A 20,171-nucleotide genomic window follows, 5' to 3' on the forward strand; every position below is an offset into this window, starting at 1 on the left:
ACACACCAGGCAAGGAGAGCCGGAGAGATATTACACCACAATATAATTACATATCAGTTGTACACCTCCACAACCCTTTGCAGCTTGGTAATCTGTAAATGAAAGTGGGCTGATTTCGAAAATTGAAGGTGCGTATATGTGTGTCTGTGGCGCAAATTATATTGTTTATATGGTTTTAGAGAGGTTTTTCTAATGGGTTGGATATAACTTGATGGCAAATTACATTACTACTGTGCAAAAAGCAAAAAGGATTGTCAAATTTATCAAATTAAATATAGGTAGGGAGTTCAGGGCTAGATGTTATATAATTTTTGTGAATTCTGTCATCTTAAACAAACTTTTTGCTTTAGCTGCTAGTTAAACAAGTAAACACATAAACCAGATTTATATACATTTAAACAAGAGTGAACTATACGTATATTGGAAAATTTAAAGTAAAAGGTTAAATGGTGTTTTCATTTTTCGTACAATAAATGTTAGGCCAGGGTAAGTTGTCACAGGTTTTAATGGTTATAAACTTATACAATGTATTAATTATGACCTTTTTTGGTGAAAACAATGGTTTGATGGTCATTTTTTTGCATTTTGCATTTTTGTGGTTTCATTTGTCATTTTTTGCTTCATAGTTGTTTTACTTGTCAACATTTGTTGAATAATGACTACCACAAAGTTCGCCCAAAAATGAAAATTTGCTGAAAATATATTCACCCTCAGGCCATCCAAGATGTAGATGAGTTTGTTTCTTAATCAGAACAGATTTGGAGAAATGTAGCATTACATCACTTGCTCACCAATGGATCCTCTGCAGTGAATGGGTGCCGTCAGAATGAGAGTCCAAACAGCTGATAAAAACATCATGATAAATCAATAAATGATAGATTTTTTTTATTTATTTTTTTTTACAAACATGCAGCTTTTTCCTTCACGAGACATTAATTGATCGATTGGAGTTGTGTGGATTACTTTTGGATTAATCATGGATTACTTCTGGATTATTGTGATAGTGTTATAACATTTAAGCGAGTTGAAAAAATAGTGATTAAAATCCAGTGAGAGCACCTAAAATATACATTTTCTCTTAAAATGTAATTAAATTGTAATTAAAAAAAAAAGTGAAATCTGGCTGTAAAGGTGAACTGTACAATTGCTTGCACTACTAGTGGCACCACACGGCTATACAGTAAATTGTGATCTTGAGAAACCAATAGATTAGTAAAGTATGACCTCAGTGGGCTTCTATACGTTTGGAAACACACACTTGCATTTGGTGCAAGAAATTACGATAAGATGAAGATGCATAGCAACAGCCAATCAGATCACAATTAGTGGTTTCATGCCATTTGTGTGTGCAATTTGCATCAGACAGTCAATGAACAGGTTGTGGGTGTACCCTCTGAGGCTGACACTAGAGTAGTGGTGGAGAGAAGCATACTAAACAGACACATAAATAAAAGCACCGTGTTTTCCAAGAAGATCCGGCGGCAGAGCAGAACCTGTTGTCTACAGCTCCATTTATTAGAATTAGGGATTGGTCCATTTACCAAAGAGCAGTAAATTCTTTGTATTCCTTTCTCAAGAGCACCTTAAAGCAGAAATCCAGGACTTAGATGCACAGGAGGGAGAGACAATCCGCATCGATCCTTTTCAAACAGAAGCATCTTCAGTAAAGGCTTATCCTGAGTGCTCTTTTCCAGATAGAATGCCTCATTTCAGATAATCTGCCTCTCTGAAATGAAATCAGACGGGAGAGAGAAAGCAGAAGGGAAAGAAACAAAGGCAGAGACAGAGCGAGGTCTTCACATAGGCCTGGCTTCGGTCCAGTTCACGGAGGCATGTCTGATTAGCCCCGGCTTAAAAAGGCCCGTTCACACATTCCTTTTCAATATCCCTGATTAAAAGTTGACAGGGGCGGCCACCACAGAGCCAAAAATCCTTTTTACTTTTTGGAAATGTTCATCAGCTAGACAGTGTGAAAATGAAAGTAGATTCGGATGGATGGACACAGCAGTTTTGGGCGTGCAGACGGAGTTTACCTCTTCAAAGGATGATGGAGATGGTGCAATGTCACAAAAGGAATGGAGATAGTCCTAGATGTGTCAGATCGTGTCATTTCTTTGTTGTCATCAACACAAAATTGATTAAGAGTCTTCAATCCTTCTTAAAGGGACGTTCACCCCAAAATTAGCATGCTTTTATTTTAGTAGATGCTTTGCTAAAAATGAAACGGGTTCCAAAATAAAGATTTTGGAACCCATTGACTTTTAAAATATGGACAAAAACAATTGAAGCGTTCATAAATAAATACATACATACACATATACATACACTTTTCACCAATGGATCTTCTGCAGTGAATGGGTGCCGTCAGAATGAGAGTCCAAACAGCTGATAAAAACGTCATAATAATTCAATAAATGATTTGTTTCTTATGAACATGCAGCTTTTTACTTCATAAGACATTAATTGATCAACTGGAGTTCATGTGGATTACTTATGGATTTGATTACACAAAATTGATTAATCGTTCAAAGCTTTTGTCCAATCAGCTGAGACTTATATTCTTCTTAAAGGGACAGTTCACCCTTAAAGACAAAAAAAAATCACCCAAAAATAACATTATTGTAAACATTTTGGACCCCATTGACTTTTATGATATGGAGAAAACCAACTGAAACGTTCTTCAAACAAACAAATAAATAAATGTAAATAATTCCAGAATTTAAATTTTTTTTCTACGCAACGGAAATAAAGAAATGACACGAGGGTGAGTAAATATGACGATTTTTATGAAAATTGATCGATTTGCTGAAAATGTACTCACCCTCAGGCCATCCAAGATGTAGATTTGTTCCTTCATCAGAAGACTTTTGGAGAAATGTAGCATTACATCACTTGCTCACCAATGGATCCTCTGCAGTGAATGGGTGCCGTCAGAATGAGAGTCCAAACAGCTGATAGAAACATCACAATAATCCACGCTACCCCAGTCCCCCAGTTAACATCTTGTGAAGTAAAAAGCTGTGTGTTTGTAATAAATAAATGACTCATTAAGGTGTTTTCACTGTTTTTTAAATGGTTTTAACATTTTTGGGTGAACTATTCCTTTAAAAATACCACTGTATACCAACTCCGCCAACATTTCCCAAAGATCAGCGCACAGACCTTTATTGGATAAATGCAGATAAGCCTTTCAGTTTTCTGACAGATAATGTACGAGTTCATCTGTTACATAAATGGAAAGCAAACACTTGTCACGGTTACTTCATCTCCAAATTCCCTTTTCTCTCTTAAACATGTTCTTCCTCTCCCGCTTGTTTAAATTTCATGCTGCTCAGGCGAACTCACCCTCAGACATGTGTTTTACTTCACTGAAAGTGTGTCTGGTGTCTTTAGTGTCACACGAGCTCCCCATGCAACATCTGTGTCATCTTCCTCCACACAGCACAGCCACGTAAAATTTTCACGCACCCTGATGCAACACTCACACGCACATGCACGCGAACACTTGTAAGCCCTATCAGGGACGATTTAAACTCTCTCGACAGTGACAAAAATACTTCTGTCAAACTATTGTGAAGATAATTTGTAACTACGCATCCTGCCCTGGTGTCTGTTTGCTGCTTTGGTAAACAAACTAAAAGGGATAGTTCACCCAGAAATGACAGTTCTGTTGTTATTTTCTCTCCCTCATGTTTTCCATGGAACAAAAACGCTTGCCTTACAGTAGTAGTTCATAGTGACTAGAGGTTGTCAACTTCCAAAAAGGACCCAAAAAAAATACAAATAAACAAAAAGACAAATCACCTGTTGAAAAACAACACCTGTTGCACCATAAAAATAGTCCATATGACTTGTGTGAGAAACATTAAGACATCCCATTGTTTTCCATTTTTCCATTTTAATTCTCAGGATTGCAATTTTATTTCTCAACATTTTTACTTTATCTTAATTGCAGCTTTATTTCATTTTGTGACTGCATTTGACTTAATTGTGTCTATATTTTTTTTTCACAGTATGTGTGAATATATTATATACCGTGAATTTATATTACTATTTTGAAATTATATATCCCAACTGTACTTTTTATTTAGTTATTTATTTGTTTGTTTGTTTGTTTGTAATTGGGACTTTATTTCTGATCTTTATACCTGAGAACTGAAACTTTTTCAGTGTTTATTATTATAAACTACCTCAAAATTATTTGTTTTATTCTCACTACCTTATACCACTTAATAGCACTTAAAATTTATTGACTATGTACATATTGTATATGTATATATTTATTTATATAGTCATTTTATTCATTTAGTCTTTATATATATATATGTATATATATATATATATATATATATATATATTCAGTCCTTTTATTTACTTATCTATTTATGAAGTCCTTTACTAATCTAGTTATTTTATTCATTTGTTTAGTCATTTTATTTGTTTAATTATTTAGTAATTGTGTTTATTTATTAATTCATATTTATTTACTTATTAGTCATTTTTTTTATTTTTTTTTGTTATTTATTTATTTATTTTACTTGTGTATTGATTTAGTCATTTTATTTATTTACTTATTCAGTCCTTTTATTTAGTCCCTTTATTTATATATTTAGTCCTATTTGTCCAGGTGTTCAAAAAAAAAAATCCTCTTCTGTGCAACATACAGAAGAATATAATGATAGAAAATGTGTACCAATTGCACCACATTCACACTTGCACAATGTGTCTGAACATCCTCTCTTATGTAGTCGTGCATTTTCCCATTACATGCAGGCTGTGCCTGAGTGTTTTAATATTCCTTATCGTACTTGTCACCTTATTAACTAAAGATCTAGCGAATTCTATACTGCGCATGCTTAGCTATAGAGGGATGACTCATGCATGCAGATGGTGAATGTCTTCCACCTTGTTTAGCATTTTAGACATGGTAAATACATTGTTGCACTGATTTTCCTCCTGCATGAATGCACTGCAAATGCACTGCAGTAATGTTTCTGGTAATAGAAAGGTTTTGGCCTGAACGTTGGGAAAAATGAATCCTATAGATTCCTTAAAGAGCTCGGCAGGCAATCTATTATCCTTCGCTGTCAGCTAGTTGGCACGCTTCTAAGGCCAGCAGCGTGCAACAAATCAAAGTGTTAGCTTGACTGTATGGCTTTAATATGCTATGTGAGCGTGCTTATTTGTATAACTAGTGGCCAGGGCACAAGAATTCCCTGTTAAGCTCTGAATAAACAGGAGTGGCGAAGACGCCGTGTCCCTCACATACTGATGAGTCCCTGATGTCACCGTCACCCGTAATGGACAAACAGCCCAGCACTTCACTGTAGTTGGCTGCAGTGTTGTTGTCTGGGTAATGGTGCAGGAGACAGTGAGTTAAGAAACATCACAATATGTACCACTCCAAATAAAAGCACCAGAGACCGGGAACAGAACAGGAGATTTGTGAAAGATGCTGAATAGAAGGTAGTTAAACCTTAAATGCTTAACAAGATTTTCAATAAATTATTATTTTAATGAGGCTTTTTTTATTATTATTATGATATCAGGACAGTTGTGTATAATGCAGTAATTAAAACATGCTCTTCATAAAAGAGGTGTATTTAACTCATTGTACTCATGAATGTATCCATTTTTTTAAATAAATTATTGCAAACATATTACAAACAATGTAAATTATTACATTAACGTCATGTCATTAACCCACAAGTCTGTTCATGGCACCCGGTCTGGATGAACTGTTCCATTGGAAACCCATTAAATGGACCATACGTCTGTCCCTCACAGCCGTTTTTCATTCGTGTTAAATTAAATATAGTGTCTATCCTGACTAAGGTCCACGTCTGTCACTGTGCCATGCTGAAAGGTGTAGTTATGACTTGTCACACCGTTTCTCTCTATCTCACACACACACACTTTAAGGTTAGATTTGTGACCCTGCACTGTTCAGAATTCATTGAAACAGTTAGTAGTTAATATATTATAATTAATCAATGCAACGTCACTGAAGATCAGTTGGGAGTGGCTGAAGGAAGGAATAGCTATGAGAGAGAAGTGTGTGTGTGTGTGTGTGTGTGTGTGTGTGTGTGCTAACACACTGAGTGTCTACAATAAGTAAACGTAGCTTAATGGAGTTGATTTGAGCAGGAGAGAGTGAAGGAGTAATATTATGGTATCACTGAGTGCTCATTAGAAAGGTTTGACTCACTGTGAACATAATGTCTGCCTCGGTGTACAGGATTCACCCTGTTTATCATTTATATGTCTCTTCATTTGCATAGTCCACTGCATTCACGGTAGCATAAACATCCTGGTCTAAATATTTGTCTTCTCAGCTGACTGCTCTTTAGCTCTAACACACACTGTAGCTCAGCACAATGTGACCTTGCCACTTCATCAGAGTAGATACTTACAGCCAACAGCAACTCGAAATCAACAATCTACTTTCTTAATGAATCTTAATTCATTTGCATGTGCTATTCTGCATAAAACGTCTCCAGGTTACGTATGTAACCATGGTTCCCCGAAGGGTATGAGACGCTGCGTCGAAACGCTACGGGAACGCTCCCAGCGTGACCACGCTCTGAATCACGTGTAATCAGTCCAATGGAAGGGCGAGACGTCATGGGAGTGGCTCACATATCTAGGCCATAGAATCTGATGAATGTGAGGGTCGTGGACCATCCTGCTGCGTTGCAGATGTCCTGCATAGACACACCTGCTAAGAAGGCCTTGGAGGCCGCCATACCTCCGGTCGAGTGAGCCTTGACCCCCATTGGCTAGGGGAGATCAGAGGACTCATAGGCAATAGTAATGGCATCAACTATCCACCGACTGAGGGTCTGCTTTGTAGCAGGAAGACCCCGCTTAGGGGGACCATAGCATACAAGCAGTTGGTCCGCCCTTCTCCACAGGGCAGCTCTGTGGATGTATGTGTCCAGTGCTCGCACTGGACACATGCAGTTAAGCTTCTGCTGGTCTGGTTCCCTGAAGGGAGGAGGGATGAAGGAGGCCGCAATGGCCGCCACATAGACGTTTAAGGTGGAGTGGGTCAACCCTGCGGAGAATCAGGCCTGCAGGAACTCCAGCACTGTACCAACTGGGCAGTTAACTGGGTTGAGCTGGCGGTCTCCGCTCCAAGAAGTGGAAATCTTCCACGTCAAGGCGTACAGTTTCCTCATAGAGGGAGCTCTAGACTAGAGGATGGTCTCAACAACCTCGGTTGAGAGACCGGAAGCTACGAGTTGTGCCCCCTCAGAGACCACACCCACAACTTCCACAGCTCCGGGCGGGGGTCGAATATCGTGCCCTCCGCCTGTGAGAGGATGTCCCTCCTGACAGGAATCTCCCATGTAGAGCCGTCAAGAAGGGAAATCAGGTCCGAGAACCATACTCGGCCCAGCCAGAACGGGGCTACTAGCAGCAGACGGACCCTGTCCCGGTGCACTCTCTCAAGAACTCAAGAACGGGGGAAAGGCGTATAGACTTAGCCTCAGCCAGTCTGTACCATAGCGTCCAGTCCGAGAGAACCAGAGGGGACAGTGCGATATCTCCTGAGTCGCAAACAGGTCCACCTGAGCTTGGCCAAAAACTCTCCATATCTGCTTCACCACCACGGGGTGAAGCATCCATTCCCCGGGCCTCGGCCCCTGCCTCGACAGGATGTCTGCTCCCATATTGAGATGCCGAAGTGAAAAGTTTCCACTTCAAGGCGTACAGTTTCCTCGTGGAGGGAGCTCTGGATTGGAGGATGGTCTCAACAACCTCAGTTGAGAGACCAGAAGCTACTAGTTGTGCCCCCTCAGGTGCCACACCCATAACTTCTACAGCTCCGGGCGGGGGTGAAATATCGGGAATCTCCCATGGAGAGCCGTCGAGAAGGGAAATCAGGTTCGAGAACCATACTCGGCCCGGCCAGAACGGGACTACTAGTAGCAGACGGACCCCGTCCCGGCGCACTCTCTCCAGAAATGCCGGGAGCAGAGCGATCGGGGGAAAGGCGCACAGACGAAGCCTCGGCCAGGTCTGTACCATAGCATCCAGCCCCAGTGGAGCCGGATGAGTCAGAGAGAACCAGAGGGGACAGTGCAATGTCATCTGAGTCACAAACAAGTCCACCTAAGCCAGGCCAAAAATTCTCCATATCTGCTTCACCACCTTGGGGTTGAAGCCTCCATTCCCCTGGCCTCGGCACCTGCCTCGACAGGATGTCCGCTCTCATATTCAAATACCCAGGAATATGTACTGCTCTCAATGAAAGGATTTTGCCCTGGGACCACACAAGGATCTGGTGCACCAGCTTGTACAAAGGGTGCGAACGCAGACCTCCCTGGTGGTTGATATAAGAGACCACCGCTGTGTTGTCGGTGCGCACCAGCACATGGCGATCTCTTAGGTCCGGGAGGAAGTGCTTCAAAGCTCGAAATACGGCCAGCATCTCCAGGCAGTTGATGTGCCAGGTGAGATGGCGATCGCTCCACAGACCGCGGGCAGGGTGACCGCACCCCAGCCGGTGAGGTACGCATCTGTCGCTAGCGTTACGCGGCGACAAGGAGCTCCCAGCACCTGACTCGCTTGACTGCCGTGAGGATCGACTCGATCCGAGCAGGGGACAATCGTGCCTGCATCGGGGTCGAATCCCACACCACGCCCAAATAAGTGGTACTCTATAATGGAGAAAGCACACTTTTCTTGGCGTTTTGTCTTAACCCTAATTCTTTCATGTGAGCAAGAACAACATCTCGATGTTCAACCGCCATCTGCTCTGACTGAGCCAAAATCAACCAATCGTCGATATAATTTAGTATGCGGATGCCCTGGAGTCGTAACTGACGTAGATCTAAAAAGGGACGCAGCCCCCCATCCTTCTTTGGAACAATGAAGTACTGGCTGTAGAACCCGGACTCCCTGTCGTGAGGAGGGACCACCTTGATGGCCTTCTTCCTCAAGAGAGTGTTGACTTCCTGTTCTAATACCAGAGCCTGCCCGGGGCCCACGAGTGTGGAAAAGACCCCGTTGAACAGTGGCGGAGGAGTGCCGAACTGAATGCGATAGCCTTTCTCTACAGTGTGCAGGACCCAACGAGACACATTTGGCAGTAGTTTCCACGCTGCTAAATAGTCTACTAAGAGAACCAGTCTCTCGAGACTGGCCTCTGGTGTACTTGTGGCTGCTAATTCGGTGCCCTGAAGCGGAGGAAGGAAAGACCCCGTTGAACGGTGCCGGAGGAGTGCCAAACTGAATGTGATAGCCTTTCTCTACAGTGTGCAGGACCCAACGAGACACATTTGGCAGTAGTTTCCACGCTGCTAAATAGTCTACTAAGAGAACCAGTCTCTCGAGACTGGCCTCCGGTGTACTTGTGGCTGCTAATTTGGTGCCCTGAAGCGGAGGACCGGCAGGAGATGGCCGAACTAGCTGCTCTGGAGACCCCCAAAGGGGTAGCGAGCCCCTCAGCTCCGCTACGTTCCCGGGCGCAAGATACTGAGGGGAGCGCTCGCTGGAGACCGCTGCGCCCTGAAGCACCGTTGATGGCAGGGTTGGCAGAAAGATCTCTCGAGGGCACTGAGGAGAGAAGGACACCATATACTGCGGTGCACCCCGCTCTTCCCCAGTAGGGGCGACCCAACGAGACACATTTGGCAGTAGTTTCCACGCTGCTAAATAGTCTACTAAGGGAACCAGTCTCTCGAGACTGGCCTCCGGTGTACTTGTGGCTGCTAATTCGGTGCCCTGAAGCAGAGGACCGGCAGGAGACAGCCGAACTCGCTGCTCTGGAGACCCCCGAAGGGGTAGCGAGCCCCTCAGCTCCGATATGTTCCCGGGCGGATAGATAAGACTGCTGCACCCTGAAGCACCGTTGATGGCAGTGTTGGCAGAAAGATCTCCCGAGGGCACTGAGGAGAGATGGACACCGTATACTGCGGTGCACCCTGCTCTTCCCCAGTAGGGGCCACCCTCAGAGGCCCTGAGCTTCTCATGTCAGGGCCTTTTGGCTGAGGACTTCCTTTGAAGCACGACCCTCAGATCGGGCTTCGACTGCGAAGCCCTCGACCTAGAGCGCCGCTGACCTCGGCCCCGTTGTGGGGGCGCACGAGAAGCGATGCTCTGCTTTTGCTGCTCACGGTATGAGGAGGAGGGGGTACACGGCGAGGGCTGCTCCCGCCCAGCAGCCCCCAGAGCTAGAGAACGGCGAGGGAGGAACCGCTGGAACGCCGCCGCCTGTTTACGGGCCTCCTCGTACCTGTTGACGACGGAATTGACGGCATTGCCAAACAGGTCATAAGGCGCAAGCGGGGCGTCGATGAGGAAGACCCTGTCCTTTTCTTTAATATCTGACAGGGTCAACCACAAATGTCTCTCTGCTGCCACTAGAGCTGCCATAGACCGCCCAATGGCACGGGGCGTCTCTTTGGTGGCGCGGAGAGATAGGTCAGCGGTCCTTCTAAGCTCTGCTATATCATGCTTTTTTATTTCTTCACCTTCATCTAGCTCCTTGAGCAGGTCGGCTTGGTAGCCCCCGGAGCTAGAGAATGGCGAGGGAGGAACCGCTGGAACGCCGCCGCCTGTTTACGGGCCTACTGGTACCTGTCGACGACGGAATTGATGGCGTCGCCGAACAGGAAAGAAGGCGCAAGCGGGGCGTCGATGAGGAAGACCCTGTCCTTTTCTTTAATATCTGACAGGGTCAACCACAAATGTCTCTCTGCTGCCACTAGAGCTGCCATAGACCGCCCAATGGCACAGGCGGTCTCTTTGGTGGTGCAGAGAGATAGGTCAGCGGTCCTGCGAAGCTCTGCTATATCGTAAGATTTTACTTCCTCGCCTTCATCTATTTCCTTTAGCAGGTCGGCTTGGTACGCCTGTAACACCGCCATGGTGTGCAGACACGCACCAGCCTGACCTGCTGCCGTATACCCCTTGCCCACCATGCTAGATGTTGTGCATAACGGCCTGGAGGGCAATGCCGGAGCCTTTAAGGATGATGCCGCGCCAGGGGACAGATAGCTCGCGAGCGTCTGTTCCGCCCGGGGCATCACCTTATAACTTATAACCGTGGTCACTAATCCCCGTCACGTTTGCATAATGAGAGGAAGCGGGGGTAAATAGACGAGATGAATATGGTCTAGCCCACGATTTCAACACCTCGGTGTGGACGAGTAACCACCTCTACCAACTCCTCATACTGTGCTGAGTGAGGGGGCGCATCCTCATCGACGCTCTCCACATCAACCTCCTCGGAGGAAGATAGGCCGGAGCGTCAAGCCCGTTCCCTGGGGGGAAGAAACCGCAGTGCGGGTTTCCTATCCCAGAGAGCGGGCACCGGATCTGGCGGGTGAGGAAGGAGATAGGGGCTCGCCCGGCTCCATTCCCTCCGCCAAATCCAATTGCGAACCCCACAAATGCAGCCACCGCTCAGCCTCGGCTGAAGCGGGACCAGCACCCCGAGGAATGCTGGCGAAGGCTCCCTCCTTGAAGAGAGCGTTCCGGGAGCGAAGCGAGCGCAGTGACATTCGCTCACAATGCGGGCAGTCGGCCCCCTCGAGAGCCGACGCCACATGCTTCGCCCCCAAGCAAACAACGCACAGAATGTGTGTATCCCAACTCGTGATGTAGCGAGGGCAGGGAGGAACACACAGCCTGAAACGCTGCTCACTTTCGCCCTTATTTTTAGTTTTCTCTGTGGCCTTGGACATTGTTTCTTTCTTTTGACGGACAACACCAAATAAGACTCACAACAGTGATTTGACTGACACAACACAGAGCACTTCGCTGAATGACAGAAAGCTGACGCCGGTTCCACCTCACGTGCTTTTATAGCTTCCTGGTCACTACGTCAACCGCCTGTGATGTCTCGCCCTTCCATTGGACTGATTACACATGTGATTCAGAGCGTGGTCACGCTGGGGGCGTTCCCGTAGCGTTTCGACGCAGCTCGAGTTCCTGAAGGGGAACCAAATAGTTTGTCTTTTTTAATCAGAATGAAAAATTTGCTTCACTTTCGCTTAGACAACAGCCAAACACTGTGTTTGAGGCATTTTACTCTTAAATGCTTTCTAAATTTATGGCAACAAATAATATGGATTGCTGATCAAAGATTTGGGGTCATTTTATTTTATTTTATTTAAAGACATTCGTTTTAAGCAAGGATGCATCAAATTGATCTAGATTATTTTACTATGATTTCTGAAGGATCATGTGACACTGAAGACTGGAGTAATGATGCTGAAAATTGCATCACAGGAATAGATTACATTTTAAAAACATAAATGTATTTCACAATACTACGATTGATTGATTGATTGATTGATTGATTGATTGATTGATTTGCTTGTTTGTTTGTTTGTTTGTTAGTGTGTTTAAATCAAATATATTTAGGCTTGGTGAGCATAAGACACTTCTTTCAAAAACATAAGTCTTACCAATCTCAAACTTTTCAACACTAGTGTATAAATGTATGTACAAATATACACTGAACAAAATTATAAACGCAACACTTTTGTTTTTGCCCCCATGAAGGGAAATATTGCTGTTTGTTGTTTGGTAAATATATAATGACACTAATGTGAATTTTAAACAATTTGTATGAATTTTTAAACAATTTCATGTGAATTTTCTTCACTGTGTTCGTTTATTGTAAAACTGAAGAAAACATCATGATTATTTTTGACTAGATTTTTACTGTATTTAACTTTTTGCATTAAACATTATAAATCTACTCGGCAACAATATATATGCTTAAATTACATTTTAACATTTTAAAGTCATTTAACAACAGATACAAAAGTATCTAATTAAAATTTTTGAATATTGTGGTTCCGAATATACATGACAGATTGTAGAAGAAAAATCATTGTGAAGGTTCTTTCATTTTAACAACAATGATTCTCCCTCTTTCTCATTTATTTTCTATTTTTCCAAGCCACCTGGGACAATGGTTTGGATTTTGGCAAGCGCTCATCTCTTTCTACCCGGGCACCTTTTGATGTTTATGAGGGTCCTCATAGATTGAAGGTTGGACCCACCTGTGTCCTAAACACACCGATAACACATAAAATACAACAAGATCTTCTGCCATCACTTAATAGCTCATCACTTAATAGCTGTGTTTTTGTAAGATTGCTGCTTCTTTGTGATTGATATTGTCAACCGGACTGATATACTTTGTCAGACAGGCCAATTAATTAGCAGAAATTTGAAGATGTATGATTATCATCATCAGCCTATAACCAATCACAAAAATTTTACCTTATTAACAAAACTGTTATCTGTTTTCAGCTTTTCTCAATTAAATAAACATTGCATCACGTAATTCAAATAATTATAACAGGATCAATTATAAGCCATAGAAAAACTGAAGTCAACAGTGCTTAAAGTTTTATGTAAAAGCAGAATCATGTATTCGAGTAATTTAAATGAAAAATAAACTACTTTATATCTAATAGTCTTCACTGTATGACTATTAGATACAATTAATTAATATTGGATGATGTTGGAGTTTAAATGAGAAGCAGGCATGCAATTAAAATGTGCAAATTAATTATTTTGCATTCTTTAGGCCTGATTTTGTGTTCATATTTGATTGTTGAGCAAGTGCTTTTCACATACTTATAAACACAAACAGGCATGTCAGTGTATAAAATCGCTTTTCGCATTTTAGTATCGGCTTTAGTACTTTTGGCATCCCTTGTAGTGACCCTACAGTATATGACTATCCATTTCCTCCTAACAAATCCCATGAGACTCTAAGTAAAGCAGTTTTTTTAAGTAGCTGTGCATTCTGCTGGTGCCCATGCAAAAAAGCCTTTCGCTCTGCTCAGGGGAATATGGGGAAGTGTATTAATTGTGGCATACAAAGCTTTAAACCCGAGCCGCTGACACAACGCATCTCATTATCACTTGAGAGTCGGCCCTGCATTTGACGTTGTTTATTTATTTTGCTTTCTGTCAGGAGTCTCTTTGTAAAACCTCTTCGGCTGTCACACCGGCAGAGCTCTCTTGTCACTAATGTTCACTTAGTGCTCGGTGATGGTAATCGCGCTCGGGTCGCTCTTCACTATCTCTAAGCATTCACTAATTCGCTCTTTTAAAAGCAATGAATTCTGGTTGCTCAGTGGAAATATATGGTGACTCGTTTCAGCTGATTTGTCAATGTGTTATCGTGTGTGTGATGGTATGAGGGATGAGAACACTGCAAAAAATATATTTTTTATCAGTAATTTTGTCTTGTTTTTTGGAAATAATGTACAGTATAAAATCCTTGAAAAAAGAAATTTGCTTGAGAAGCAAAGTTGTGTTGGATAGTAAGACTTGTTTTCATAGAATGCATTTTAAGTTTTAGAATTATTAAAGTTGGTTGGTTGGTTGGTTGGTTGATTGATTGATTGACTGATTGATTGATACAGTTCAACTAAAAATTTTAAATCCTTATTTAGCCTTCCTGCTCTGGATCTAAATATTGTATATTTTGATTATTTTCCATATAAAGCCATTTTATAGTGATTGTGACTGTTAAGCTCTAAAAATAATACTATGCTATATGTGACCCTGGACCACAAAACCAATCATAAGTAGCACAAGTATATTTGTAGCAATCTATATGGGTCAAAATTATCGATTTTTCTTTTATGCCAAAAATCATTAAGATATTAAGTAAAGACCATGTTCCATGAATATATTTTGTAAATTTCCTACCGTAAATATATCAAAACATAATTTTTGATTAGTAATATGAATCACTAAGAACTTAATTTGGACAACTTTAAAGGCAATTTCCTCAATATTTAGATTTTTTTTTTTTGTACCCTCAGATTGCAGATTTCCAAATAGTTGTATCTCAGCCAAATATTGTCATATCCTAACAAATCCTAACAAACATATCTCCTATATCAGTGGTTCCCAAACCTGTGCTGGAGGACACCCTGCCCTGCACATTCCAGGACAGGTTTGGGAACCACTGTCCTATATCAATGGAAAGCTTATTTATTCAGCTTTCAGTTTATTTATAAATCTCAATACAAAAATAAAAAAATGAATGTCTGGTTTTGTGGTCCAGGGTCACATGATATTTCAAGTCTCCTGAAGTCATATGATTCACTTTTGTGAGGATCAGAACCAAATTATGTTGTTAGTGAGTTGAACTCACTATGAATGAATCAGTTTGATTCATTAACCAATTGTTCAGTTTGTGCTTTACAATGTTTCATTTGTGAACAATAGTTCATTAGATTAATTAACATGAAATAAGAATGAACAATACTTCTACAGCATTTATTACTCTTAGTTAATGTTTATCTGAATATTTACTGCATATACATATATTTTTAAAATCAAAATTTGTATCTGGAAACAGTTAATGCACTGTAAACTAAAATGAATATTTTTATTAACTAATAATAACGAAAGTTAACAAATATTGTAAAAATATATTGATTTAATTAATAGTATAATGCATTACTAGTATAATACCTTAATAGTTTATGTTAGTTAATGCATTAACTATAGTTAGAAAATGTGTTACCATTGGTTCATTGGAAAGCTCAAAAGAAAGATTCAATCATTGATTAAAACACTTGACTATTCCTTAAGCATAAACTGCACTGATGGACATGTTGGACATGTGTTTAAAAAAATGAGAAAAATGACTTGCAATAATTCATGATATGTTCTCTGAAAACATATTTTTTATAAAGTACGTTTTTCTTAAATAAAGTAAATGTAACTTGTTTTAATGATGTTTACATGACCAGTATTTTTTGCATGTTTTCTGGAAAAATAAAAATATTTTTGCAGTACATATGAGGCAGCCACATGTGGCATGTTTCTCCACAGTGACTCTCCCGGAGTCACGCCATGAAAACGAAAGGCATATTTGCTTGTGTCACTTATCATAGGAATAGCTGCAGCAGTCTGTGCGGGGGTTTGTGTGTGTGTGTGTGTGTGTGTGTGTGTGTGTGTGTGTTCTGTCTCTTGTGTATACACAGAGTGAGTCACCAGCGAGCACAGCACACACACTGGGAAGCAAGACAGATGCTGGGTTTGCACTCGGTGTAAAAAGCTATTACCCCTACCAGCGCGGTGCCTCTTTGAAAACGCGGCGCCACGAGGCAGCTTCTAAATGCAGACGGAAGCAGAGCTTAAAGAGGAAGTCACGAGTGGGCTGAGAACGATGTGGGAATGAGGGATGTTGGAATGAACTCTGTGTGTGTGCATGTCTCTTGGTGGTAGAATCATTATCGGAGATATTTTATGACTATTTAATGACTCTTGTGGTGAGGGGGTGGTTTAATTACTCTAATTAAAGGGATAGTTCACGCAAAAATGAAAAATGTCATTATTTACTCGGCTTCATGACGGTCCAAACCTGTATGACTTTATTCGTCCTTGGAACACCATACTGTAGGTGAATTTTTGATGAATATCCTGATTGCTTTTTTTCCATAAAGGAAACAGAATGAGGACAATGGCTGTCAAGCTCCAAAATGACAAAAAAAAAGCATCGTAAAATGTTACTCGCGTGCAGTATTCAGAGTCATTCAATAGCTTTGTGTGATGAAATAAAGACCAAAATGTAAGTCATTATTCACTGAATCATGAACAAATCTTTTTCTTTTTTTTTTCTTTATCTGATCTTTTCGGTGAAACTTTAATTCATTTCCAGGCTGAATGATTCATTCATTCAGTGAAAATTCTTCATGGGAGACGTAGCAATGTGCAATCTGTGAACAAATCATTCTTTTGAATCAGATCTTTTCAATAAATCCTTAATTCAGTTCCAGTCTGAATGATTCATTCACTGAAAATCCTTCATTAGAAAAGTAGCAATGACTGATTCATGAACAAATCATTCTTTTAAATCAGATCTTTTTTAACATATCATTAATTCAGTTCCAATTTGAATGATTCATTCACAAACCTGACTGATTAATTTTTCAAGATCATCTTTGACTAATAGCTCACTGGACATTATCAGTGTATAACAATTTAAATTTTCTTTCTTTCTTTCTTTTTCCTTTTTTTTGGAATATATTGTCAGAATACTTCAAATATACACTGAAAATGGCGTAGAAACAATTTTCACTCATAAATTGCTAATAAATTGCTAGTAAATTTTCACAAACAATGACATTGGAGATGGCAAGTTACATTGAATTAATCTTGAAATTTTGATGTAGAAAAACTAATGAATTTACCTTCTGAAATATACTCCAATAATAAATAAATGAATAAAACACAACATTTTTTACAGTGAAAAGCATAACTCAAATGGACCGCTTTTTGATATTTTATGGTGTTTTGCATCATTTTGCAAAGCTTGAATCCTTAAAACTCTATTTATTGTAGTTGCATGGAAAAGAGCGACTAGCACAATCTTAGAAATTTCTCTTTTTGTGTCCTACAGAAGCAAGAAAGTCATACAGGTCTAAACTGACATGAGGGTGAGCGAAAAATGACAAAATGTTCATTTTTGAATGAACTACCATTTTAATGACAATTTAATGACTGTTAATGACTTAATTATTCTAATTAGGGATCTTCAGCTCACTCTTTCGCTCTCTCTCTCTTTTACCCCCCACAGGTCCCTCACCAGATGAGCACTCTGACCTTCTACAGGTACGAGCAGCCCATAGTGGACTACTGCCAAGCCCATCAGCCCCTGCGGCTCAACATGAGCTACGAGGGGCCGCCGCAAAGCCTGGAGGGGCTGGAGGAGCTTCCCCCCCACGAGAGGAGCACCATCCAGACTGTGGCCCTTCCGGCAGTGCCCACCATCAACACGGGTATCACGGGACCCTGCTCCCCACCTAGCCAGAGAGCACCCATGGAGGGGCCCAGCATCCCCTACCCCACCACAGAACGCTCCATTAACTATCCAACAACAGAACGTTCCACCAGCACCCTCACTTTTAGACGCTAACGGCTCCGCTCGCAAAGCAAGGCATGATGGGTAATTTCAAAAGAGGATGTGCCTGGGCGATGATCCACATTCTGCCGGCATTAACGCAGCGGCATGTCTGAAAACTGTGCGTACTGCTGCGCGCTAACTGTTTCTCGCGAATATAGAGAAGTGAAAAACATTCCCACGACATCGCTGGAGGACACGAGGATCTGGCATACAGTACACTTTCATTGTGGAGTGTAGTGTATCCTGGAAAATGGGATTCTATTCGTCGTTTTCCATCTTTTCTTTGTTCCGACTCAAAGGCCAGTACACGTTTTGTTGTTCCCGTTCTGCTCAATGGCAAATTGAAATCCAGTGCAACATGCATGAGACGTTAAACGTGGCTTTGGTTTCATTCAGCCCTCGCTCTGTACCGACGCTACAGGACGCCTTCTCTGAGGAGTAGCTAATGGTGATTCTCTCATGCTGAGTGAAGAATGAATAGGAATGTGCAATAAACAAGGTTTTTTTGACGAGGGAGAGAGTGTGAGAACGAGAGAATGAAAAGAAACAAATTAATGTTCACCAGAGCTCAAAGGCCTCTCGCTGTTATTTTCATTTAGTTGCCAGGGAGCGCTCATAAATGCTGTCATTATTTGATTAAAAAGACAGATCTGTCCAGACATGAGCATCTCAGATGGAAGATCTCTTTAGTATAAAAAAAGCATTCATTAAAAGCGAAATGAAGTCTCACGGAGCAAGGTCTTTCAGAGTGCACATGTACCAAAGATCAAGCTTCTTTAGATGTACATATAGCTTGTGTTTCTTTTCAAAATGTAATCAGACTAATCAGTATGTGTCTAATGCATACTGTAATGTGCGGGCCGCCGGAGTTTATGACTAATTTTCAATTCTGTAGAATTCAATACTGAAATGCAGAGTGAAAAACATCAAGCTCAGTGTTTGAACACTACTTGTTGACTAGATAGTGTATGTGTGTGTTTGCTTGTGAGTGTGTATGGGTTTTTTTTTTTTGTTTAAAAGCTGAAGTGTGTAATTTCTGCGCCCAGTGGTGTGAAAAATAATGACTTCAGTGTGTTCGAAAAGGTTTCCCTTATCTGCCATTGGTCAGGCAAACAGAAAGCCACGCCCTCAAACCTACGCCATTGTTGCTATGTTGGCTTGTCGGAGTTTAAACAAACAAACAATGTTTTGATAGTGCCACAGTGTTTACATGTGTCTGCTAAGCCATCCGCTTGTTCATACTTGTTACTGAATACTAGTTGTCTCTGCGTTTCGCTAAAAAGCCAAAAAATTACACACTTCAGCTTCAAGAGGGAAGAATCATAAGAGCGCGAAGCAAACGTCCCTCACTCGCTTAGCATGTTGGAGTTACCATACAGTGGCGGAAATATCTTCATCGCAAGTATGCAACGCATCGCAAGGGCACACACTGTTGTAACACACCTCCAGTGGGAGCGGTATTACGCTGTGTGTGTTAATATTGAGGTGACTAGCTATACGTCATTGAGGAGTGTGCTAACTTGCTCAGCAATATTTTCTTCAAACTGTTGCTACGCTGTGACAGTAATTGACCTAAGTGGAAAAACTGAGAACACTGAAAATTCAACGCATACTTGAGTTTCTGTGTGAAATGGAGCTTGGCTAGAAGCGTTTGCATGCTTGTGTAGAACATGTTTCTGACCAAAATGATCCTTCTAACCCATTTTCAAATGGCTTTCCAATGATCTAACAATAACAAAGCATGAATCTCTATCAAGAGCCTCCAGTTGTATCGAAGAGCTGAATAAACCAATATTTTCTTTAGTTGAGTTCAGAAAGAGGTGGTCAGTAACCTCAGGTCATGGAGTGTTAACCAAGAGATTTTCTGACTCCAGATGTCACTCAACAAAGTAGCTACATGGATGAAATTGCTATAATTGGCTATAACAGCAAGACGTATGGGAGACCCGAGACCATTGTAATAGCAATTTTCCTATATAACTCGGACTATTACAAATCTACATGCCATGTGTTGATGAACGAAATGTATATGTTCCAGCTGTAATAGTATCATTACATTGAATTTAATACAAGTAGTCAGAGTGTTATGGGTTCGATTGTGACAGCGACCAGGGGCAATCATAACACTTACAAAAAAAATTTTATTAGCCCATTGTATCTCAAATAAGAGTGCACATCAAAATAATAGCATTATTGATTTAATATGTAGTGATGTAATATGTCTATTATTGAATCGTTTTCACAAAGTCTAAGTGGAAAAATGCTT

At 41.3% G+C, this 20,171-nt stretch overlaps 1 protein-coding gene across 1 annotated transcript in view; it reads left to right on the plus strand.

The window, feature by feature from the left end:
- The window catches only part of LOC107678044 (leucine-rich repeat transmembrane neuronal protein 4-like), a 115,509-nt gene extending 96,594 nt beyond the window's left edge, over positions 1 to 18,915 (plus strand). Inside the window, exon 3 of the mRNA XM_016473157.1 lies at positions 17,579 to 18,915. Coding sequence (XP_016328643.1) covers positions 17,579 to 17,917 — 339 coding nt within the window. The 3' untranslated portion in view covers positions 17,918 to 18,915. The remainder of the gene's footprint in view (positions 1 to 17,578) is intronic.
- Positions 18,916 to 20,171: the final 1,256 nt, after the last annotated feature.

The sequence above is a fragment of the Sinocyclocheilus anshuiensis genome, unplaced genomic scaffold (assembly GCF_001515605.1).
Source record: "Sinocyclocheilus anshuiensis isolate Anshui unplaced genomic scaffold, SAMN03320099.WGS_v1.1 scaffold260, whole genome shotgun sequence".
NCBI lineage: Eukaryota > Metazoa > Chordata > Actinopteri > Cypriniformes > Cyprinidae > Sinocyclocheilus > Sinocyclocheilus anshuiensis.